This window comes from Panthera leo, chromosome E2 (assembly GCF_018350215.1).
Source record: "Panthera leo isolate Ple1 chromosome E2, P.leo_Ple1_pat1.1, whole genome shotgun sequence".
Taxonomy (NCBI): domain Eukaryota; kingdom Metazoa; phylum Chordata; class Mammalia; order Carnivora; family Felidae; genus Panthera; species Panthera leo.
In genome coordinates this window covers 28,517,444-28,542,896 of record NC_056693.1, presented here as the reverse complement: position 1 = coordinate 28,542,896, position 25,453 = coordinate 28,517,444, and the positions used below count along the sequence as shown (strand labels likewise).

General features: G+C 39.8%; 1 protein-coding gene across 5 annotated transcripts in view; it reads right to left on the bottom strand.

Moving 5' to 3' along the window:
* CYLD (CYLD lysine 63 deubiquitinase) overlaps positions 1–25,453 on the bottom strand; it is a 64,959-nt gene that overhangs the window by 16,261 nt on the left and 23,245 nt on the right. For all 5 annotated transcript variants that reach the window (XM_042920660.1, XM_042920662.1, XM_042920659.1 and 2 more), the window contains 4 exons: positions 11,438–11,536; positions 9,739–9,855; positions 2,234–2,613; positions 1,181–1,346 (listed from right to left, as the gene is read on the bottom strand). In XM_042920660.1, the coding sequence (XP_042776594.1) occupies positions 1,181–1,346; positions 2,234–2,613; positions 9,739–9,855; positions 11,438–11,536 (762 nt within the window). The remainder of the gene's footprint in view (positions 1–1,180; positions 1,347–2,233; positions 2,614–9,738; positions 9,856–11,437; positions 11,537–25,453) is intronic.

The window sequence follows — 25,453 nt, the reverse complement described above, 5'->3', positions numbered from 1 at the left end:
ACTTCTTCCACCGCTTAAATTTTTTTAGTTTTTTTTAATGTTTATTTATTTTTGAGAGAGAGAGAGAGAGACAGAGTGCGAGTGAGGGAGGGGCGGAGAGAGAGAGGGAGACACAGAATCCGAAGCAGGCTCCAGGCTCCAAGCTGTCAGCACAGAGCCCGACGCGGGGCTCGAACCCACAAACCGCGAGATCACGACCTGAGCCGAAGCCGGACACTTAACCGACTGAGCCACCCAGGCGCCCCACTTCCTCCACCATTTAAAAAACACCTTAGAGTACTCAGTAGTGTATAAACAACATGTGCCAAGTAAAATATTTTGTTCCCCAAATGTTTTATTGGTCTGAGATGCTTCGTCTTCAAGTCAGAAAACAAAAATTTCCAAAGTTTTGGAAAAAAATGTACTTCAACTGTAAGGAAAAATGTTCTTCATAAAGATGGCTTTCCTACTGATAGTCACTTAACCCTCAAGATGCTTCACGACCATTACCCAAAACTGGAAAGGGAGAACATCAAGAAACTGTCACCCATTACAAGTGATGAAGGGGATCTGTCCTTTATCAATCCATCTAAAACTGCTTCATATAATAATGCTGACCTTCTTAATCAGATATGGTTATTGATATGCTTTTATGATACATCGGGAAGGTAGTCAGGGCCAAAAGAAGGCCACATTTCAATTTCTACCTCTGTGTTTTTAAAAATTAAATGCCGGCAGGGGCGCGTGGGTGGCTCTATCGGTTAAGTGTCTGACTTCGGCTCAGGTCATGATCTCGCAGAGCACAGTTCGAGCCCTGCATCCGGCTTTGTGCTGACGGCTCAGAGCCTGAACCCTGCTTCGATTCTGTGTTTCCCTCTCTCTCGACCCCTCCCCTGCTTGTACTCTCTCTTTCTCTCAAAAATAAATAAACATTAAAAAAAATTTTTTTTTTTTTAATTAAATGCCAGAAACCAACAGGAAGAGAAAACTGTTTTCCTGACTAATACTTTTTTCAAAAGTCCCCTCTTGGGACCATTGTCACTCTCTCAGACACCAAGCAGCAATCTTAACTGATTTACAAGCCTGATGAACGTTGGCCAGAAATATATTGAAACGCTGTCACTGTGGCCTACTGCAAAATGGCCTGAGATCAGAACCAGAGTTATTGCAGATTTGTAAGGAAATGAAAGGCATCAAATACCCAGCGAGTTACAGCGTTCGATCTGATTGGAAACTGGCTGCAGGGATGCAAATCTCGAGTCGGGCCTGCAGCTCTTCAGCTTAACAAACAGCGCCTTCTTCAGGGCACAAGTGAAGTACCGTGTGCCCCTAAAGGTTCCGTCTGTACAGCCCGCACATTCATCTTCCTGAAAAAGAAATGCTTCGCTATACGTTATTCTGCACCGTGCGGCACAGCATACGCAGCATTATGGTTTCTACAATTGGTTTCTGGTTCACCCTTTCTCAGAATTCCGTCATCACGGAATCCTGTCCCGAGAACTCCATCAGGAAAAGGGTGGGCTAAGCAGCGCTTCTGCCCACAACTGATCATTTAAGAAATTCCTGACTCCAGCATGAAGTCCTCACTGTGTTTCCTTCCAGAATGTATGCTTAGACCTTCCCTGGTTAAAAGGTGTGACTTCCCCACATCAACTCCACATGTACTGGAACTAAGGGGCGGAGGCTGTTTATTTTAACAACCTCCCCCAAAGTAGCATTCACTAGCATGCAAACATTTAAATTTTTAGTATTTTACATCTTATAAATAAAAGCTAGGGGTACTCAAAGTATCCTCTCCAGATCGTGAAATGCCAAACAATATGCTTTCCTAATCTCCAAACGGAAAACCTTTCCCTCTACTAAGATCTCAAAAAATCTCTAAAAATGGCAATTAATCTTACAATGTATGATACAAATATTAGAACTGAGTCGGGGAGGGAGACTGAGGAAGAAAAAGAAAGCTGATAACAGATTTGCTTTCCTTACTCTATGTTGCTTAATATAATGAGTCTAAACACATTAGCCTAAAAATCTATTTTCATTCCTTGAACACAGATCAACTGACATCAGGAACAAACGGACCGGATGCTTCATGGGTGCCAAAGAAGCCAGGCAACACAGTAATAAAATTTTTCTCTAGTGACGGCTTTTTTGACGAATAGAACATTTAGACACAAAAAAAGCATAAGTGGGAAAAAACTGCACAAAACTCCAGAGAGAGAAGAGCTGCAATGTTTAAGTCAAATTCAATTACCAGTTCCAGTCCAGCTAGCACTTCGTTGAGTCCTGGCGGCTGACCGATCCAACGAATTACCCCATAGAAAGGAGGATTCTCTTTAACTTCAGCCAGTGAGCCCACTTCCAGACCATGGGAGTTCCCAGAAGCCATGGCCAAGGGTGGACTCTCCTGGACAGGGGCATTGTTTAGCTCTCCCATTACGGACTGAACTGACAGAGAAAGCGGGCTGTGGCCAATGCTTCCATTGGCATTGGGCATCTTGGTCAGACTGAATGGTAAAGAGTGAAATCTGTTCTCGGTAGATAATGAGTTCATGGAAGGAGGTTGCAGTGGTGGTGAAGCATGTCCAAAGTCTGGAGATATCTCTGTAAGCGACTTTGCGGGGTCTTCAGCAACTATAAAAAAAAGTGTTCTTATTTAGAGAAACATATTCGAGAGTATTAAAAATGCCCACATCTCTAAAGAAAATCAGTATACACGACTAGTGTTAAGTGCCCATCTGACTCTAGTACGATTCTTGTAAGCACTGCACACTTAATCTCTCCAAAACAGTGTTCCACATTCTCTTCCCACCTCCAAATTTTTCTACCTAGGTAAATGGCACCCGATGGCTCAAACTAAAAAAAAAAAAAAAAAAAAAAATCCATTATTGGTTAGTATTAAATAGGTTCTATTCTTTGTCTATAATATAATTTAGAAAACGGTACCAAAAAAATACCAAAAATTTAGAAAGATGCTTTTTTTTTCAAGTTTATTTATTTATTTTGAAAGAGAGAGAGAGAGAGAGAGCATGCGCACACAAGAGCAGGGCAGGGGCAGAAAGAGAGGGAGAGAGAGAGAATCCCAAGCAGGCTCCACGTTGCCAGCGCAGAGCTAAACACGGGACCAGATCCCACAAACCGCAAGATCATGACCTCAGTGGAGACCAATAGTCTGATGCTTAACAGACTGAGCCAGCCAGGCACCCCAAAAGATGCTTCTTAAATAGCTAAAGGATCAAAAAAGAAATGACTATGTAAATTTTTAAAATAAGAAAAAAGAGAAAAAGAAAAAGCAACAAACACTCATGGAACACAGCTAACACAGTATTTACAAAAGAAATTTATAAACTGAATAGTTTATTTCAGGGAAAAAAAAGAATAGCAATGAACTCAGAATACAACTTAGGAAGTTAAAAGAACAGATTAACTGCCCAAAAAGTCAGTCACGAGGAAAGAATAAACACAAAACAGAAATTAATGGAAAAGAAAACAAATGTACACTAAAGAGGATCAAAGCCAGAATAAATACAAAAGCAGAAAATAATTTAAGAGAAAACAAACACATAAAAAGAGAAGCAAAACCAAAAGTTATTTTCTTAAAAGAACTATTACAGTTGCCAGCCAGGCACTGCAGATCAGTGGGGAAAGAATGAACTTCTCAATAAATAATATTGAGATCATCAATTACCTGTACATTAAAAAAAAAATTAAATTGGACTTGTACTGAATATATTCTACACGAAAATCATTTCCAGGTAGCTTAAAGACAAATGTGAAAGGCAAGACCATAAACTTCTGGAAGACAATACAGAAGAATGTTCTTCATGATTTTACAGCAGAGAGAAATTTCTTGAACATAAGTATACAAATCACAAAGAAAAAGACTGACAAATATGATCACAATGAAACTGAGCTACTTATTAAAAGGCATCATAGCAAGAATGAAAATATCAGCCAAACAAGGAGAAAACACTTAAAATACATATATTTGACAAAGGATTCAAATTTGATAAAGGTCTATAAACCAATATAAAAAAGACCCCCCCCCCAAAAAAAACCACAACTAAGAAGAAATGGACAAAAGGCTTAAAAAGGCAATTCAGAAGAAGATACCCAAACCACCAACGAATCAATGAAAAGATTCTTGCCCTCACAATAAAGTAGATAAAAGAAAGTCACAAGCAATGTGAGAAGCCATTTCAGAAGTTAAAGTTTTTAGCATATTAACTGTTGGTAAGAATGAGGAAAAACAATACCCTCCCAAAATGCTGACGGAAGCGTCAACTGGTATAACTACTCTGGGAACAGCGTGGCATGATTTAGTAAAGGAAAGATGTGCATATCACATGACCCAATAATTCCATTCCTGGTTATATAGCCTCAACATGTGTAAGAAGGTTAACGGCTAAGCTGTTAATCATAGCAGGAAAATAAACACAATTCAAATGTCCACCAATGGTCGAATGGGGACGAATACTGTGGTATATTTATATGTTTTGCAGCAATGGAATGAAATGGAGTGGAATGCTATACAGCAATGAAAACAAAAATTATAATCACATAAACCACTGTGGTGCATCTTGGAACATAATATTGAGGGGGAAACTACATAGCATACACACACACAGGCTGATTCGTTTGTATAAAACTCAGAAACATGCTAAACTAACACTATACTGTTTAGATACACAAACGTAGAAAGTTATCATGAAAACCAGGAGAATAAATTAAAGATGATGGAAGCTCAGAGGAGAGCGTGAAAAGAGGGCTCTAGGAAGAGGCACCAAGGAATTTCAAGGGCAATGATCATGTTTTTCTTACAGTGAGTAGTGACTACATGGGTGTTCAATGTACTTCTTTTCTCATTGTTCTTTATACCTTATCCATTTAAGATTCTTTAGTAATGATATTAAATATAGGACTTTTAAAAGTCATTCTTTTCTTTCTCAAACCCTCAACCCCTCCAGCCCAAAAGCCAAATCCATCAAGTATTTGGGTCTGTTTCCAAAATATATTTCAAATTCATCCTCTTCCCTTCACCCCTATCATCTCCCTAATCTAAGCCACAGGGCATCATCTTTTGCCCTGTAACCAGTCTCTTTCCTGGTCTGTCCCCCTTCTTGGCCAAACTATTCACCACACAACTCTAAGAGAGATCTTTTTAAAATTTAAAGATCTTACATGATCTTATATCATCCCCCCATTTAAAAACTTTCAGTGGCTTTCCAGCATTCTTGTAACAGGCAACTAAATTGCTCACTGAGACCTGCAAGGTCCTGGATGACCTAGCTCCCACCCACCTATCCGAGCTCACTGTACACACCTATTCTCCTTGCTTCCCATGCTGCAGCCACTCTGGCCTACTTGTTCCTCGAATGCTCTTTCTCACCTCAGGCCTTTGCCTTTACTATCTCTTCTGCCTAGAATGTTCTTCCCAAGCTCTTTCTCTGACAGGTTCATTCACATCATCCAGACCTCAAACCCCAATACCCTTTCCTCAAAGAGACTTTTCCAAAACACTCCATGGTGGCTGGCTCCCCACCAGCTGCTGTCATGCCTTGCTCATTTCCTTCACTGCACATGTCACAATTGATGATTACCTTGTCTTTCTAAATGTTCACTATGTGTCATACCAACCAGAATACCAACCAGCTCCATAGAACAGGAATTTTGTTATGGTTTTTCATGTGGATTTGTGGTTGAATCCATAGCATTTGGTATAGCCACTAACACAAGAAAAGACTCGATATTTGTTTTAAGAAAAAACTGAATGCATAAATCAAATGTTATAGAAAAAAAGCTTTCTGTTTATTTTTAAAAAAAAATTTTTTTAACATTTATTTATTTTTGAGGCAGAGAGAGACAGAGCATGAATGGGGGAGGGTCAGAGAGAGGGAGACACAGAATCTGAAACAGGCTCCAGGCTCTGAGCTGTCAGCACAGAGCCCAACGCGGGGCTCGAACCCACAGACCGCGAGATCATGACGTGAGCTGAAGTTGGTGGCTTAACTGACTGAGCCACCCAGGCGCCCCTCTATTTATTTTTTTAAATGTTTGTTTTTTGAGAGATGGACAGACAGAGCACAAGTGGGGGAGGGGCAGAGAGAGGGAGACACCAAATCCAAAGTGGTGGGCGCCAGGCTCTGAGCTGTCAGCACAGAGCCTGATGTGGGGCTCGAACCCACAAACTGCGAGATCGTGACCTGACCAAAGTCGGATAGTTAACCGACTGAGCCACCCAGATGCCCTGAAAAAAAAGCTTTTTAAATGTACAAGTGAAATTAATGATAGAAAAGAAATATTCTTTCACACTGAAATCACTTCTATTTTCTAATTTAAGGATGAAGGCCTACTCCACGTAGATTTCATCACTTTACATATCCCACTTAGGATCAATATTCTTATATAAACTTATTATACAATGTTAGACTAGAATCAAGAAGTTAAAAATATTCTCTTACACCACAGAAACTGTCTAAGGATACAATTATAGCATAAACCTGAAGAATCAATGTTACCTAGATTATGACAAACCCCAGCTTGTACCAGTTTCCGTTCCCTAGAAAGAAACAAGCTCGTAGGAAAAGCATTCACGAGGCTACGAGGAACAACAGCGTGAGAGAGCCGGGCTGTGCCCTAACCACTCTGGATGGGCCATGCACGTGCAGAAGCCAGCAGGGCTGTGACTCACCCTAAGACGCTGCCAGTAAGACCCTTGTTGTTTGGGCACTCCCAAGGTTTTTGAGAGAGCTAACAACTGTTAACAAAAGGGCCAGACCTTAACAAAAGCAGTCTATCAAGAGACAATCTCCTGGGGAGGCATCATTTAAGGAAGATTCCTGCTCTGTGGCTAGGAAGAAGTCCTGGGGATTGATGAGGCCCTGTGATTGCCTAGCTTCACAACACCCTACTCAGGTAGAAATGAAGGCACGGAGAAGACAAAATCTAAGAGCTCACTGAAGTCATTTCCCGTGTGAGTATCTAAGCCCAAGTGATGTTGACAGTGGGCTTGGACTGTTACATTTGTGGATAATCCATACGATAGCTAAAAAGTCACTACAGAGTTCTACAGTACTCTTAAATTCTTATTTTCATTTCATTTGCACATAGTTCCTAGACGTACCGCGTGCCAAGCCCCGTGCGAGGCACTTGGAACTCCAGTCTGGCAGAGGAGACAGGCGACAAACAGTTACGATGGCACCTCACCTAACCTAGGAGAGACAGGAAAGGCTTCCAGGAGAAAATAATACCCAAGCTGAGATTGAACAGATGGACAGAAGTAAGCCAAAGCATGGAGTGGGAGGAATAGGAAGAAGGATTTCCAGGCAAGAGGAACAACAGGCGCCAAGAAAAGAGAAAGTATGGCACATTCCAAAATGGCCCCACTCCAAGCATGGCGGGAGCAGGAGTGCACGACAAATGAGAGACGACTAAGACGTTATGCCGTGAAGGGTCCGGGCAGGCCAAACTAAGGAATCCGCGTTTTTACCTCCCAAGGGCTAGGGAAAAATTAACAGACGTGAACCAAAGGAGAGACATGAGCAGAGACATCTTCAGAAAAAGCAGTCGAAGAGCAATGTGAAGAGAAACACAGTGTAGTGATCAAAAGCGCCAGGTGTGACACAGACTTGGGTTGGAAGACCGGCGCCACTAACACTAGCTGTGTGGCCTTGGGCAAGATATTTAGCCACTGTAACAAAAGAGAAAGTAAAAACACCTACCTCATAACGTTGTTATGAGGACAAAATAATGCATCTAAAGGGTGTAACACAATGCCTGGCGTAGTAAGTCGTCAAGAAACGTCGGCCGCAGTGATGACGGTGGTAGTGACCACAAAGACGGTGGCGAGGAGGATTATTATTGTTCAGAATCGATTCAGAAGGAACAAGGCTGAGGTAGACAAACCAGGTGGAAGGCCGTTCTATTAACTAGACAGCAAAAAAGGATTTGAACGGAGGCAGTGGCTGCAGAAATGAAGAAAAGGGAAAGAGTCTATTGATACCGAAGAGGAGGAGATCCAGAAAACTCCGTGACGGCTGGATGTGACTCGTGAGAGAGCAGAGTCCAGGATGAGGCCCAAACTTCACGTCTCCATTTCCTCACTCCACAGAAGCGTAACTGAGGTCATCATGGCTTCCGTTGGCTAAATGCAGCAGGTATTTGTGTGATCTTCGCCTTACTTGCCCTCTCAGGAGCATTCAAGGCTGCCAGCTCCGTGACTTCTTGACCCAACAACTTCCTGATTTTCCTCACCTCCCTCTGGTGGCTTTTTCTGTCTCCTTTGAAGACTTCTCCTCCTCCCAGCCACTACATTCCTCAGGGCTCAGTCTTACCCCACACCCTCCCCTCAGGTGACACTATTCACAAAACTTTAATCACCAAATATGTGAGGGCAACCTGCAGATGTACGTCTCCAGAGAGCTCTTAACTTTCTTCTCAGCCACAGACCTATATATCCAACTGTCTCTTTGACAAATCACGTCTGGGAAGTTTAAGGGGCCCCTGGGGCTCAACATACTCAAAATCAAATTCATCACCTTCCTCTACAATTCGAGAAGCCTGCAAGCCGGGAAACCAGGGGTATCTCTGACACCTCTTATTCCCCAGCTCTCATTCTCAGTGCATCTGTGAGTCTCCTCAAGTCACTTCCTAAATATCTCCTACACCATCCCCTCCCCACCCCCCCCCCACCATCCCTTCCCCCAACAAGTCTCGCCCTAGCTGCTGGAATCTATTTCTGAGCCCTGCAACAACCTTCAGCGGTGCCCTTGTAGCCACATGGTCCCCGCTTCGAGCCACTGTCTACCCTGCAGCCAGAATGATTTTCAAAAGGCAAACTTGGTCATGTCACCCCTTGCTGAAAATCCTTCTGTGGCTTCCTCTTTTCCTTTAAATAGAGCACACCAGGCTCCACATGCCCTGGCCCTATTTGCCTTTCTCATAAAATGTTCTGCCTCTCTCTTTGGTCTAGCTACTCTGACTCTTTTTAGCCTTCAGCAAACACAGGCTCCATTTTTCCATGACGCCTTTCCATACGCCATCCTCTCCGCCGAAAAGGTTCTTTGTCCCCTTTCGCTGTGTTATCTCCCACTCCTCTGGTAAACTTAAGCTCATGCTGCTTCCTCAGAGAAACATCTCTGAGTCCCTATAAGTAAAATCCACCTTTAATAGACTCTCACAGTATCAAGTACCTTCACTGCCCTCATCATGATTGCAAGACTCTGTTTCTGTGATGGTCTGATTAATGCCTATTTCAACAACTTGATCATAAATTCCAAATGGGCAAGGACCATGTATGTCTATTCCTCCCTCACCATTATAGCCTCTGTGCCTAGAAGAGTGTCTGGCACATAGCAGGCACTCAATAAATATTTGTTGACGGGAAGAACTAAGTAAATAATAAACCCGAAAAAAAATGATGTCCCTGAACCAAGGGAAGGCAAAAAGGGAGTGTTTTTAAAAGAGACACAGAAAGACGAGACAGAAAAGTTTTTAAAGGATTCCACTGATTCTAGAAATCCACCCTAAAGATCAGGTAAGGGAAGAGAACGAGCTACTAATACATTTTCTGAATGATGTATTAGTCTTAACAGCAGTGCAGTTCAAATTGTGTACAATATTTTAGTTCAGCCATATTAATAAAGAATGTTCTACTCATTCTGTTTCCAAAACTATATACACTGGTGAAAAAGCCATTTTTTTCTGACGAGCTAAACGGACAAGATCAATATAATAAAGAACACTAAAACTACAGATTACCTTCATCAATGTACCATGTGTTTTTTGATTTGGATTGTGGTTGTGAGTCAACAGAAGATCCATTTAAGGTATAAAATAATTCAGATCTGTTTCTATTTCCAGGGTCTGAGGTAGGTCCTATGGATCAAGAAAAGTTTGTTTTAAAAATAAAGTCAATATGGTGTGAAAGTTTTTCCCTGAGAGAAATTAACACACATATGATGTTAACAATTGCTTAAGAAAGCAATAGATGTATACAAACGCAATGTATTTTATTAGCGTCTTCAACTTTTAAAAATTTGGGAACCATTTTGGCAGTGTCAAAAAACTCTTTCACCCAAGAATCAATATAGGAGGGGAACAGGAATAAGTTTAAAAGAAAAGCCTGCTATTTTTTTTTTTTTAAGACCAACTGCTTTTAAAAATTACTTCATGTACTATGGTTTATTTCCAAATGTCAACAGCACCATTCCCCAATTTCCCCTGATGAACCTGTTAGTTCCCAAATTTAACCTGTTAATTTAAAACAGTTCCTTTCGGAAGAAAGCGATCTTTAAATGTTGTAGACCTAAATCAATGCACAAATTAAGTTGAAAAAATATAAAGTTTAAACAGTTGGGAATTCTCGGTCATCAAATTCCTTGCTTCACTGCTTCACGTCTCTGAAAACAGGAAGCAGAATTATTTTTTTCTAGATTAGATTTATTAACGTAAGAAAGAGTGAGTGTGGTCACATTACAGACCTTTCAAGGCATTACCCTGCCTCAGTACTAAGAAGAAATGCTGTAAGTGCGACCAGGGGGGTCTCCAGAAACCATAAAAAATCTGATTTTAACTTTTCAATTTAAAGCAGATAGCTCTATACTTTATGCTTATAACTAAGATCTGCTACAACACAAGTAACCACATGTCTTCAGAAAATCTGTAGGCTATTTATACTTAAGTGAGAATAACACGTGTGAGCGATCCTATCTAGATCTACAGGTTGACTTAGAAGATAACTATTACGTGTGTGTCCTATTTAATCCTAAATCGCCCCAGGTCCAGGGTCACATAAAATACTTCCTAAAATACAATTTCCTTTAAAACGGGCCAAGACAAGTTTTGTTCACCAGATAACTGAGGGAACAATATTCTTCTCCTAACCCACATCTGAGTTAACAAACATTCTCACAGCTTTTTAAATGAGCTGTTTCGCTTGTAGAACTACCATCCTTTAAAACTATAAAATATGTGGAAGCCAAAGAAAAACGCAAAGAACTCCACATGCATTGTGAGGGAGTTTCTGGAAGAGAGACAAAAATTCTTGCTTAGCAGTTTGGAATTTAACTTGTGCCACATTTTGTTAGCAAAATCCACATAATTACTCCCGATATGCTTTATCCCATCTAACATTATCCAGATATGGTTCTTCTGTACAGTTGCGACTCTAAACTCGAGGTTCAAATGTTACAAGTAGGGGCTTCCAAAAACCAGCTGACAGAAACCAACAAAAGACAACAAGGTCCTCCCGGAAAACTTTTCATCGCCTAAAAAAAGGCTGGGAACTCTTGGCTTTAGCAAGAGCGTCTATAAACAATTTTTGGTAAAATACTAAACACGTTGGGAAGAAGAGAGCCTACGTGTACACCGAGGAGTAAAACCTTTTAACCTTTTTTCAATGCTATGGCAGATCAGATAGTGTGTAAATATCTAAGAACCGTAGCCTACTGATCCATACCTGTAGCCTTTGGTTTATTATGACTGGATGAACCTTTGTCCGCAACACCTCTTGACATAAAGGCAAGTTTGGGAGGCCTCCTTTCCTGTGTCACGCTATCTGAAATGGTAAATGTGTTTTTTTAAGGATACAAGCAAATTCTTACAGAAGAGAAACAATTAAGCAAGCAATGACAACAGCAGCCAAAAAATACCTCTTTCCTACAAAAAGGCAGCATTTCCAACAGCAGTTTTACAAATTTTTAAAGGTCGACAAAAGTACTGAAAGAGGATACGGGGGGAAAAAAATCAATGCTGTACTTCAAAACGTAATTTCTACAAAATATGACCCAAATACAATTCAGCTAAGTGCTTTAATGTCTTGGAAATCTAATCAATTTAGTCACTATTGTTTGATGTGTTAAAACACTACTATGGGGACAGACAGCTCCACTAAGTTCTTTGCAGGAGGTCCCCAGGTGTCCCCAGAACGCCCAGTGTGTTAGGAAGTGCTCCACACTCAAGTATTTCTAGAAGATGCTGAGATAAACAAAGGGAAGCACATTTCTTTACCGCATAACACCAGAACCTTTAATATGCTGATGTGTACTGTGAATCTTTCAAAGAGGGATAGAATAAACGTATCTTATAATATTTTTTGTCCCAGTCTACTTAGCATCTCAGATTAATGTATTTCATGGAACACAGTTTGGAAAAAATCTGGTTAGAAATATGTATCAGTTGTAAAAATCATATATGTTAAGAATAACACTGACAAGTATACAAACATATACAACATATAAACAAGAAAAACTCAAAAAAGCCTACACAGATTAATGATGAAGAAAGCCAGAGAAAAATATCAACAATATTTTTGAAGAAAACACTTGAAACTCCTTTTTGGAATATTAGGTGTGATAAATTTGGCAAAGTTGTTTCTGATACGTAGCCGACTCTAAACCTTAAAAGGCCAGTAATTTTCATGAGATATTCACAAATACTGATCAAACGAACGTAGAAAAGTCAATCTGCCGTTTTTCCCCTGGAAATTTCAACAACATATCTGTAGAGTCCAACATGACACTTAGGAGTCATACCTGATAAAGCTGTGTATCAGCAAAAGCGATAGCACCCACAGTGGATTTTTGAGAACAGAAAGAAAAAAATAGGATAATTTTTTACATTTTAAACACAAGGAAAAGGCCATTTTGTTAGAAAAAAGGAAATAATACTGAATGAATTACATATAAATCATGTTTGGTAATATATATAAATCACGGTGGAGGGGGGGAGATTGCAGTGTTAATCTATATCTTGAGGGTCTCAGAATATGATCAAATGAAAAATTATTTTAATTCAAAAATTATACTAAATAACCATGGTTTCAACCAGGTGATATAGTAAAAGCTATTTACTGATACTTTGATGATTAGCCATTCAAATATCTCCAAATATCACAGATGAAAGCTACCATGGAAGGTAAAATTTCTTAGTCACTAGCAAGTTCCCAAATTACAGCATATAAATTGACTAAAGAAAACGAATTCCCACTATTAACTGTAATTACTACACATAAGTCTGTGTTCAAAAGATATGCACGTGCATACTGTACCCTACATGCATGATACAGTTAGTGGTAATTCTAACAAAGGCAGCAAATGGTCTTAAGTGAGGCAGCCTGGCGGTAACAGGCCACATGGACGAGCCACTGGGGACTGGGACCCTCCTGCTGGTGATTAGGGGAGGGCTTCAAAGACCGGGAATACGACAAGCACTGGAGTTGGAAACAGTAGTTATCTTCTGCCGTGTCACAGTGACATCTGCCCAAAATGAAATCTCCTGATTTACCTTAGGAGACAGACTTAGACTTTGTCCGAGAGTAGGTCAGATACCGATTCTGAGGAACAGATATTCCTACCGAATTGTATGCAGAGGAGGGGTCGCATGCCACATCTAACCTGCCCTCCAGCAGTGACATACCAAATATGGTTTCCTTGCCACCACTATGCTCATGATCCCAAACCAAAGCCTTCGGCCTCGAATGGATTTTCAGAGCTTGCCACCTCAGGGAAAGGTAAGTATGGGAAAGTAAGCAAGATAAGGAATAAATTCGGCAGACAGTTTTGTGAGATTAAAACAATTCTGCTTGCTATTAAAAGAGACAGCATGCTATGTTCACCAAATGGCATGCACAAAAATGTGCCTAGCATCCTTATTCAGAATAACCAAAAGCTGAGACAATCCATTCCACAGCAAAGTAGCTCAACAAGTTGTGACCTGCTCGTACTATACAACACCGCACAGCAATAAAAAAAAAAAAAAAAAAAAAAAAAAGAATAAACTACTGATATACACAACATGGACGTTGTGTTGAGTAAAAGAAACCAGATGAAGAGTATCCATTACCTGCACACAGCAGGACAACATCCAAAATGATAAAAGTGTATGTGTATCCCTACAGTAGCCAAGATATGGAAGCAACCTAAGTGTCCACCAACAGACGAATGGATAAAGAAGATGTGATACGCACACGTGAATATTACTCGGCCATAAAAAGAATGAGATCTTGCCACACACACAACATCGATGGACCTGGAGGGTATTACGCTAAGTTAAATCAGTCAGACAAAGACAAATGCTGTATGATTTCACTTACGTGGAGAATCTAAAAAAAACAAAACAAATAAAGCCAAACAGAAACAGAATCCTAGATACAACTGGCAGTTGCTGGGAGGGGCAGGGGGAGGTGGGCAGGCAAATGGGTGAAGGGTTAGATCAAGGGGTACAAACTTCTTTGTAGTAAAAAAAAAAAAAAAAATCACAGAGATGTAAGGTACAGCATAGGGAATACAGTCAATAATATTGCAATAACTTTGTATGGTGACAGATGGTGACTAGACCTATCATGGCATTCATTTTTTTTGTCCTGTATGAAAATACTGAATCACTATCTTGTCTAACTGAAACTAATGTAGTATTCTCTGTCAATTATGATTCAGTAAAAAATTATAAAAGTAGCAGTTCATCCATCACTCTTGTTAATTTAATCAGAAATACAAAAAAAATCCCTTCGAGAATGTTGGGCTGAAAATCATAACAATAAACTAGTTAACAGTAACAATCAAAGCAGGAGAGATGCCTGTGAATTTGAATGACCCATTAAATTGAGAGAAATCCCTTAATTGATGTGCTGCTTAACATCATCAGCCACAAGAGCATAATTCAGACCCAAATGAGAGTTTAATATCCACGGAGAAAGCTACTGGAGAAAATATAAGTTTACTTGGGTAAAATGAGGTATTATAAAACCAGATACCGAAAATACTATATACACAGCAACTACACAAAGACCTCTATGAGGCAGGATTACTGATCCAAATAAGTGTTTTCCTCCTATTTTAGATCATTTTACATGAAAATTCTTTGAACACAAAACCGGAAGGTCCCATCAGAGGACATCAGAGTTGCATATGCAGGTCTAGTGCTTCAAATTAACCTTCTTTTGGGCTCTGTCTCGTACGAGCAGGAGTGCTGTCTACATAGACGACACTTAAGGTGATTCACGCAGACAATCTTTGTGGAAGCCCATAGAGCATTATCTATCAGAATAGAAAATACACCTACCCTTTGACCCAGCAACTCTACCTCCAGGAAGTTACCTTTTCAAAAAAATATCTTATGAATATCTTACATGAATGTGAGCACCATATATCCCATTTAAATACTCAGATGAGTACAGATGGCGTGGTGTTGAGGGAGAAACAATACATGCAAAGACACACTTAGTATCCAGAACGATCTGAAAATGTTAGAAGACTGAAGGGCACTGACGACATCAAGTGTAACAGGGACAAAAGCAAGGTCCTGCTGCTGTCCTCCAAATCAACCATACAAGCATAGAATTAGAAGTAGAAGGGTGCATGAAAGAAAATTGGGGGTTTCATTCAAGAGTCAGCTCAGTATTCGTTAATTCACTGATTTATAAATGCACTCATCCATCTGTAATGCAAGGAAGGCATTACAGGGGTCGCTGGGAATACAACTCAGACGGTAACAGGGCTTTCCCCCAATTTTTTTTTTTTGTCAGTTTGTCGATAGCAACCATTAGCCCGCATAATGGATTACAGTATTCCATTTCCCTTTAGATGCTCAAGTGTTAAGAAAAAAAAAAAAAAAACCATCTTCAACAAACCAGGTCTCACTCAGAGTATCATACCACAGCCAAATGGCTAAAATGACACAAAGTTTTTAGGCTGGAGCACAGAAGATGAAGGTCCCAGAGACACTCAGCTTTGAATATCTGAGGGCTGCTGTAAGGAAAAGGAGCTGCCTCTGTCCTGTGTCCATCACCAGCTCAGAACTAGAATCAGTGTGTCAACTGTGGGAAAGTAGCTCTAAGCACACATCGTACAAGGAGTGACTTTTTCACAAGGATATCTGTCTAAAATGAAATTCTCCTGATTTACTTTAGGAGACACTGACTCTTCTATCTTGTCTAAGAAGATCCAGATGATAAGACAGGAAGTTATCTTTTAGCTACACTGGAACACATGCAAACTGATGCATATACATGGAGTTATTCACTAAAGCACTGCTTGTAAGAGCAAAAGATTAAAAAGAACCGAAACGTCCATCAGAAGGGGACTGGTAAAAAAAATCATGGCACGTTCATAAAATGAAATACAATGCATAATTTAAACAAAAGATTAAGTATGCAATACACGTACTAATAGGAAATGATGCCCCAGATCTGCTGTTAACTTACAATAACAGAGGCAACTTCCACTCCTGGGGAAATGAGTAGACATACCTTTCCTATGCCTCATGATAAGTACAACTAAAAACTCAGGACACAACATACAAAATGAGAAGATTCTACCAAGGTGGAGAGGAGAAGGCAGACCAGCTAAGGAGTTCTGGACGTAAAGAACAACACGGCAGCGAATTCCCTGGGTTTTCTTCTTGCCCTATGTATCCCAGACTTAGCGCTGAAGAAGCCAGCAATCTGGAGCCATTAATGGGCACAGACCAAAGAAAGCCCCAACAAGTCAGCGCTCTCTCGTCAAAGGATGAGAAAAGAGGAAACCTAGTAAGACCGAAAAATGTTAGACAGTAATCACTCAACACCAGCCAAACACCACAGGAAAAAAACATTGGCCCTACCCGCTCCAAAAAGACCAAGTGGGGAGCCCAGACTTCCACTCATGTGAGGCTGTTACAAAGTGCTCCAACGCCCCAGTTGTGTGATATCAGAGAAAGCCAAGTCGGGAGCCACCACCTGATGACAAGTTCTCCCACCTCCATGGTGTCAGTGGAGACCACATGGAGAGCCCAGACTTCCATCTCTGCCTTACCTGCTGGGGTGGTTGGTATCAGAAGAGGTCTAGTGGAGAGTCAGGACTTTCACCGTAACCCACCAGCAATAAGGCCACATTCATCACAATGTCACTGGAGACCATGCGAAGAGCCACAACATCCACTGCTCCCCAGCAGGAATGAGGAGGCCAAGGGAAGAAGACTTCTATCTCCACGTGGCAATAATTAGGTGGCATCTCCCCTCCTCTTCCCCGGCCATAGCAGGGTCGAAGAAAGCTGGCTAAAAGCTGGCTCTAGATCTAGTAACATCTAGAGTCTCAAAACCTAACACCCAACTGTCCAGGTTTCAAACAAAAATCACTCATTATACCAAGAACCAGGAAGTTCCTAAGAATGTTTAAAGACAGTCAATAAATGCCCACACCGAGATGACAGAGAGGTTAGAATTATCTGACAAAGATTTTAAACAACCCTGATAAAAACGCTTCAATAAGCAATTATAAACATACTTGGAACAAAACGACAGGACAGAAACCTCATCAAAGAAACAGAAAGTCTCAGCAAAGAAACGGAAGATATAAAGGAGTGAAAATGAAATAACAACGAAAATAAAAAGCTCAGTGGATGGGCTCAATGGCAAAATGGAGGAAACACAGGAAGTCATGGGTGAACTTAAAGACAGAATAATACAAATTATCCAGTATGAACAACACAGGGAAAATTGAATCAAAAAAAAAAAAAAAAAAAACACACACACAAAAGAACAAAAGAAAAAGAACAGAGACTCAGGGACCTGTGGGACTTCACAAAAGATCTAACATTTATTTCATCAGAATCTTAAAGGAGAGGAGAAAGACGGGGCTAGGGCTGAAAACGTACTCAAAGAAGGAAAGGCTGAAACTGACGAAATGTAGCAAGAGACCACAAATTTACCAATTCAAGAAGCTGAGCAAACACCAAACAGATGAACCCAAAGAAATTCTATGCCAAGACACATCATAATTAAAGTTTAGGAAGCTAAAGTCAAAGAGAAATTCCTGAAAGCAGCCAGAGAAAAATAAAACCTACAGGGGAAAAAAAAAAGCAATTCAAATGAGAGCAGATTTCTCATCAGAAACCAGGGAGGCCCAAAAGAAGTAGCACAATATTTTCCAGGTGCTGAGAGAAAAGAATTCTTGACCCAGAATCTTATAACCAGTGAAAATATCCTCCAGGAGTGATGGGGAAGGCAAGACATTCCAGATGAGGAGAAACAAAGATCATTTGTCACCAGCAGATCTAAAAGAAGTTCTCAAAAGAAAAAAATGATCAAAAAATAGTCCCATACAAATATACCCAACTGATCTTTGACAAAGGTACAAAAGCAATTCAATGGAAGAAAGAGGTCTTTTCAACAAATGGTGGTGGGACAATTTGACATTAAAACGGAAAAAAAAAAACCAAAACCAGCTCTAAGTCTTACACCTCATAAAAAATTAACTCAAAACGAATCAAGGACTCAAATGTAAATGAAAAACTGTAAAACTTTAAAAAGAAAGAACAAGGATGTGAAGAAATCAGAATTCTCACACACTGTAGGTAGGTATGTAAAATATGTAGCCACTTTAGAAAACAACCTGGAGTTCTAGAAATGATTAAATATACAGTTACCATTTGACCCAGAAATTCCATTTCTAGGCACATGCCCAAGATAATTGAAAGTAGGTCCACACAAAAACTTATACACAAATGTTCATAGCATCCTTTTCATAAATGTCAAAAACTGGAAATACAAACGGCCACCAACTGATGATGAATTGGTAAAGAAAATACAGTTGACCTTTGAACACCAGGAGGGTTTGAGGCACTGACTCCCATGCAGCTGAAAATCTGCAGATAACTTTTGACTCCCCAAAAACTTAACTATCAATAGCCTACTGTTGACCAGAAGCCTTACGCATAAGGTAGTCAATGTTAACAACATAACGCATATTTTGTATATTATATGTATTACATACTGTATTCTTACAATAAAGCAAGCTAGAGAAAGGAAACAGTTATTAAGAAAATCATAAGGGGGCGCCTGGGTGGCTTGGTCGGTTAAGCGTCCGACTTCGGCTCAGGTCATGATCTCACGGTCCGTGAGTTCGAGCCCCGTGTTGGGCTCTGTGCTGACAGCTCAGAGCCTGGAGCCTGTTTCAGATTCTGTGTCTCCCTCTCTCTCTGCCTCTCCCTGTTCATGCTCTGTCTCTCTATGTCTCAAAAATAAATAAACGTTAAAAAAAAATTTAAAAAGAAAATCATAAGGAAGAGAAAATACATTTACACTACTGTACTATAAAAAAATCCACTGATGCACACAGTGCAAACCCATAACATTGATCAAGGGTCAACTGTGTACTATATCTATATAATAGAATATTGTTTCCCATGAGAAGGACTGAAGTACTGATTTATTCTACAACATGGGTGAACCTTAAAAAGATTATGCTTAAGTGAAAGAAGCCAGACAAAAAAGGCCATGTTTTTTAGTTCACTTATATGAAATGTCCATATAGTGAATGGTCCATATGTCCACAGGGCAATCACAGAAACAGAGAGCAGATCTGTGTTTGCTAGGGACTGAGGGGAGTGAGTGACTGCTTAATGAATGTAGAGTTTCCGTTTGGGGTGATAAAAAAGTTCTGGAACTAGACAGCAGTGATGGTTGCACAACACTGTGAACGTTCTTAATGTTACTGAATTGTACATTTTAAAAGGAGTGAATATTCTGCCGTGTGAATTATATTTTGATTTTTAAAAAACTTAGGAGGAAATCTTCACTATCTAAAGCTAGGCAAAAAAAATTGCTAGACCTAATACCAAAATCATGTTCCATTAAAAAAAAATTGTATCTTTGACTTAATAAAAATCAAAATCCTTTGTTTTGTGAAAGACCCTGTTAAAAGGAGGAAAAGACAAGCCACACACTGAGATAAAATATTCACAAACCACACATCCAACAAAGGACTAGTATCTAGAATATATAAAGAATCCCCAAACTCAACCGTAAAAAAGCAAGAATCCAAATAAAATATGGGCAAAAGAGATGAAGAGACATTTCAGTAAAGAAGATGGATGGCCACAGGTACATGAAAGATGTTCAACATCGTGAGCCATCAGGGAAAATCAAATTAAAACCACACTGAGGGGTGCCTGGGTGGCTCAGCTGGTTAAGCGGCTGACTCTTGATTTCAGCTCGGGTCATGACCTCAGGGTCTGTGGGCTCCAGCCCCACGTCGGGTTCTGTGCTAAGAACACGGAGCCTGCTTAGGATTCTCTCTGTCCCTCGCTCTGCCCGTCCTCCACTAGCACACGTGCTCTCGCTCTCAAAAATAAGTAAAACTTAAAATAAAAAAACACAATGAGATATTACTACTAAAATAAAAAAATAGTGACAACACCAAATGCCGGTGAAGATGTGGAAAAAGTGGATCACTCATATATTGCAGGTGGTGAGATAAAATGGTACAACCGCTCTGGAAAACTGTTTGGCAGTTGTTTAAAAAACTAAACATACAAATACCATACAACTGGCAATTGCAAACCTGGACATTTATGCTAGAGAAATGAAGACTTACGTTTACTTGTTCACTGTACACAAGTGTTTATGAGAGCATTATTTATAATAGCCCACAACTGGAAATAAACCAGATGTCCTTTGATGGGTAAGTGATAGAACAGTGGTACATCCATGACAGGGACTATTACTCAGCATTAGGAAAGAATAAACCAGGGATACGCACACACTGACGAGTCTCCAGAGAATGAGAAAAAAAGCCAATTTCAAAAGCTCACACGCTGTACAATTCCATCTGTATAACATTCTTGAAATAACAGAATTACCTAAGTGGAAAACACATTAGTGGCTGCCAGAGGTTAAGGAGGGAAGGACCATGGTGAAAAAAGGACAACAGGAAGGATCCTTGTGGCAATGGGAATGTCCTGCGTCTTGTCCACACCCTGGCCGTGACGCTGTACTCTAGTTTTACAAGATGTTACTGCTGGGGAAAAGGATACACAGGATCTCTCTGTATTCTTTCTTACAACTGCATGCAAATCTTTATAATCTCAAATATTTTCAAATCGTATATCTGTTACAGGGCTTATCATCAGAATTTGTAAAGAATTCTCAAAATTCAATAATAAAAAAGTTTTTTTAATCTAGCAAAAGATGTGCACAGATACTCCACCAAGGAGGATACACAAGATGACAGATGAGCACATGAAAAGGGGTCACAGGGAAATGTGAGTTAAACCAGAATTAGCTACCACCAACAGAAGAGCTAAAGTCTGTACGACTGACCACACGCAGTGTTGGCAAGGAAGGGGAAGAAGTGGAATTTGCACGCACTGCTACACAGAATGTAAATACTACAACCACTTTGGAAAGATCGTTTGGCAGGTCTAGCATGTTCGTTTTTGCTTCAAGGTAAACAATCACCAGCCATGCCACATCTAGGGATCTACCCAAGAGAAACCAAGGCCTCTGACCATACAAAGACCTCACACGAGTTGTCATCGCAGCATTATTCCTAAGAGCCAAAAACTAGACACAACCCAGAGGCCATCAACAAGTGAATGGCTAAATAAAATGGTAATATCCATACGTTTACAGGGAAAACAAACAGTGCATTTTCCTTTACTCTCACACAACACTTTTGACACTTCTGGTCACCCAATATGTGGGGAGTTTTCCGCACCACCTGGGTGTCTTACAAGTCAATTCAATTCTGACACTATCTGTCTGGAGTTAGAAGGAAATCCTACAAGTTAAGGGCTCAGTCCCACAAGAATGCCCTCATTTCTGACACCAGTCACAAGTTCCAGGTTGTCAGCGTTCCCGGACCCCCCTCCTTGGGTTCCATAATTTGCTAGAATGGCTCACAGAACTAAGGGGCAACGCTCAGATTTACCATTTTATTATAAAGGATATAATAAAGTATACAGATTAACAACCAGATGAAGAGATACTCAGGGCAAGGTATAAGGAAGAGGCACAAAGCCTTCTTGCCCTCTCCAGCACAGAACTCTCCCAGCACCTCCAGGTGTTCAGCAACCTGCAAGCTCTCCAAACCTTGTACTTTAGGGGTTTCTACGGAGACCATCAAGTAGGCATGATGAATTACTGACTCCATTTCCAGCCCCTCCCCCCTTTCCAGAGGATGGTGCTTGGAGCTGGAAGTTCAAGCTTGGTCTTGCCAGGGACCAGTCCCCATCCAGCAGCCCACCAGGAGTCATCACTTCGTTAGAACAGAAGACGTTCCCATCACCTAGGAAATTCCAAGGGATTTAGGAGCTCTGTGTCAGGAATCCGGGTCAAAGACTAAATATCAGCAAGAATCGATGATATATGTAAACTATGTTTTATAGTTGTAATATACTAATACGTATTAAGTAATACATAAATTATTTACACTAAATGTTAATATACTTATAAAATATATATAATTACAGCCTACCACAGAATGGAGTTCTCAGCAATTAAAAAAAAACATGAATGAGTCAAAAACGAATTATATTGACTGAAATAAGGCAGACAAAAAAAGAGCACGTCTTGAGTTACTCCACATATATAAAATTCCCAAAAATGAGCAAATGTATACTGACACAAAGATGATCAATCGGTGGTTGCCTGGATTTTGGGGGGGACAGGGCAGACAGAAGTGGGAGGAAGTGATCACAAAGGACATCTCCTTTGTAGGTGACAGGGATGCTATCTTGATTGTGGTGAATTTAAGGAAAAAAAAAAAAAAAGAGCAAAAAGGAAAAAGAAAAAAAAGAAAGAGGCAAACCAGGAAACAGACTCTTCACTACAGAGAACAAACTGATGGTTACCAGAGGGGAGGTTGGTGGGGGCATCGGGAAAACAGGGGATGGGGATTAAAGAGAGCATTTGTTGTGATGAGCACTGGGTGTGGTTGTAAGTGTTGAATCACTACATTGCACGCCTGAAACTAATATTACACTGTATGTTAACTAACTGGAATTTAGATAAAAACTTTAAAAAAAGAAAGATGCAAAAGGAGAGCAGGTAGTCGGAGGTCACTGTTGGGAGGGAAAGATCTCAGAGACCCTTATAAATTCTGTGCCAATGTGCATGCAAGGCGTAATCTACAAGGCAAAATTAGCATTACATTCCCAACCTCCAACACTAAAAAAAGAAGACACAAGCTGGACCAGAAAAAGCAGAAGTGTGTAATTTAGGGGTGGCACTCAATGATATGCTCCAACACAACAGCTTTAAGAACGTGAACGTGTCAAATTAGCTATGTTGGAGCTTTTAACATTTGAAAAGCAGAAATGAAGGGGGGGAGGGAATTGAAAAGCAGACCGAGGACTCTTTTCGTCAAAGGTGTTCTTCAGAAGACCACCGTAACAAGCAATTGACGGAGATGAATTCTTTCCTAACCTCACCAGCTGTTAAACTGCTTCAAAACAGTTTTAAATGCCGGGAGTATTAATTTTGTCCTACAAATGAAGGCAACTGGGCCAGAAAAAACCTCAGGAACTAAAGGAGACACCAGGACTCGTTTTCTCTCTCCAGGAAAGGGTGTTAATGATGACATGAAATAGAGATGGAGACCCATTCAAAGAAACTAATTTTCATTTAGACAACTTTACTTTTTAAATCTATTTGTGAGCTTTATTTTGTTGGCGAAAAGTACTATTTGTGGGTTACACTATAAAAGCTGGGATCGTTCTTAATTATCTTCTGTTCACGGTGTATGAAATCAAGCTTTAAAAGAAAAAAGAAAAAGCATTATTTTCCTTTCTTGTCACTGCTCTGCGAGCCGGGAATAATGACAGTGAGAGCCACTGATCTAGAAGATCAAAGTGTGCCTGACAAGTGATTCCCAAGAGATTCATGTAACTAATTTTTATTATTTTAATCCTACATCACTATTTGAATAAAATAGAATTGTAAGTGTTTTTGAAGATAAATACTATTACAGAATGCCTTTGTCAGGTTATGTATAATTCCACCACAGGAAAAACAGAAATGGTAGCTTTTCCTTTCATTTTCTTTTTAAGTGCTACTGTAGAACCCAACATCATTTACATTTCAAACCTAACTGAGAGATGGAAAAAATATACAGAAGGAAATACAGCTCTAGCTAGAGTTTGGGGGGGTGGCGGGGGGAGGCATTTCAAAATCTTTATCCTACTGCAGACTAAGAAAAACAAAATCAATTATACACAAGCCAACTCTATATTTCAGATATCTTTTCTTTCCTTAAATTTTAACACTAAACTAACGATTTCCCTAGTCTCCCAACTTACTTGACATAATGAATTACATTTACTGGTAAAATGCAAAACTCAAAATTCAGTGAAGGTAGGTAAAAAGGATGGTTATACCAAAAAGGCTTGGGGCTTTCAAAAGCACCCTCTGGATTTTTTTTTTCACAGTTTCAAGATATTATTTCAATTCCAGTTAGTTAACATACAGTATAATTGAGTGATTCATCACTTACATGCAATGAACGCCCAGTGTTTATCACAAGTACCCTCCTTAATCCCCATCACCCATTCAAACCCCGCCCCACAGCATCTCTCAGTTAAGGGTCTGTTTTATGGAAACCCACAAACATATCTGATTTGGTAAGACAAGTTAAATTACATTTATCCATGTGATTCTGGAAAAACAACATTAGCACAGAACTAGCTACCCCTGTAAGAATACCTTAATAATGAAAGAAATTTTATTTTACAAGGTATTCCCCTTAGCCATCCAGCAAGTTAACATTATAAACGTAGCGTAAGTCACGTAATTTGCTTAGGACAGGATATCTCAACCTCAGCAATACTGCCATTTTGGACCAGATCATTTTCTGTTGCGGGAGCTGCTCTCTGCATTGCAGGATGTTTATTTAGCAGTATCTCTGTCTTTACCCACTAGATTCAAGTAGTACTCCCACCCCAGATGTGATGATCAAAAATGTCTCCAGACATTCATTACAAAATGTTCCCTGGGCTCAGTATCACCCAAGGTTCAGAACTACCTGGCTTAGAAATAAAATGACCTTCTTATAAAGGTTTTGTATTAACACTTAAAAACAATTTTTTTTTTAAACTTGGAAATTCAATAGTAAAACAATACTGTATTTCAGACAATCAAAAACTTATATGGTGATGGGGATTAGGGAGGGCACTTGTGATGAACACAGGGTGTTGTATGTTAAGTGATGAATCACTAAATTCTACTCCTAAAACTAACATTACACCGAATGTTCTGTATGGAATTTACATATTTACACTGTATATATGGACTTTAAATAAAAACTTGAAAATAAGGGGGGGGGGTGAAAACTATAAAACAAAATCTCATCATAAAATCCATCATGCCTGCCCAGAGAAATCCCCCTTTTTCTTGAATAAATGCTCTCCACATTCCAAAATACATATTAAAAATACAGCTGTTATGCTGGAGTAAGCTCATATCAGACCGCTTTTCCTGAAAAAAATAGATTTAAACTCTGAAAAAATATAAAAAACAACTTTTGCCAGCAGGCACTGGAGAGTGAAGGAGGAAAAAAAAAAAAACAACAGGCAGATTATGAAGGAGACTCAAAATTCAGTGGAAAGGAACAATACAAGGTTATAATCCAAAACTGCTCCACACACTAAAAGAGAAAAGAGGGGGGAAAAAAGGAAACTGTGACCCATTCTCAAAAGAAAAAACCACAATGCACACCAAGCC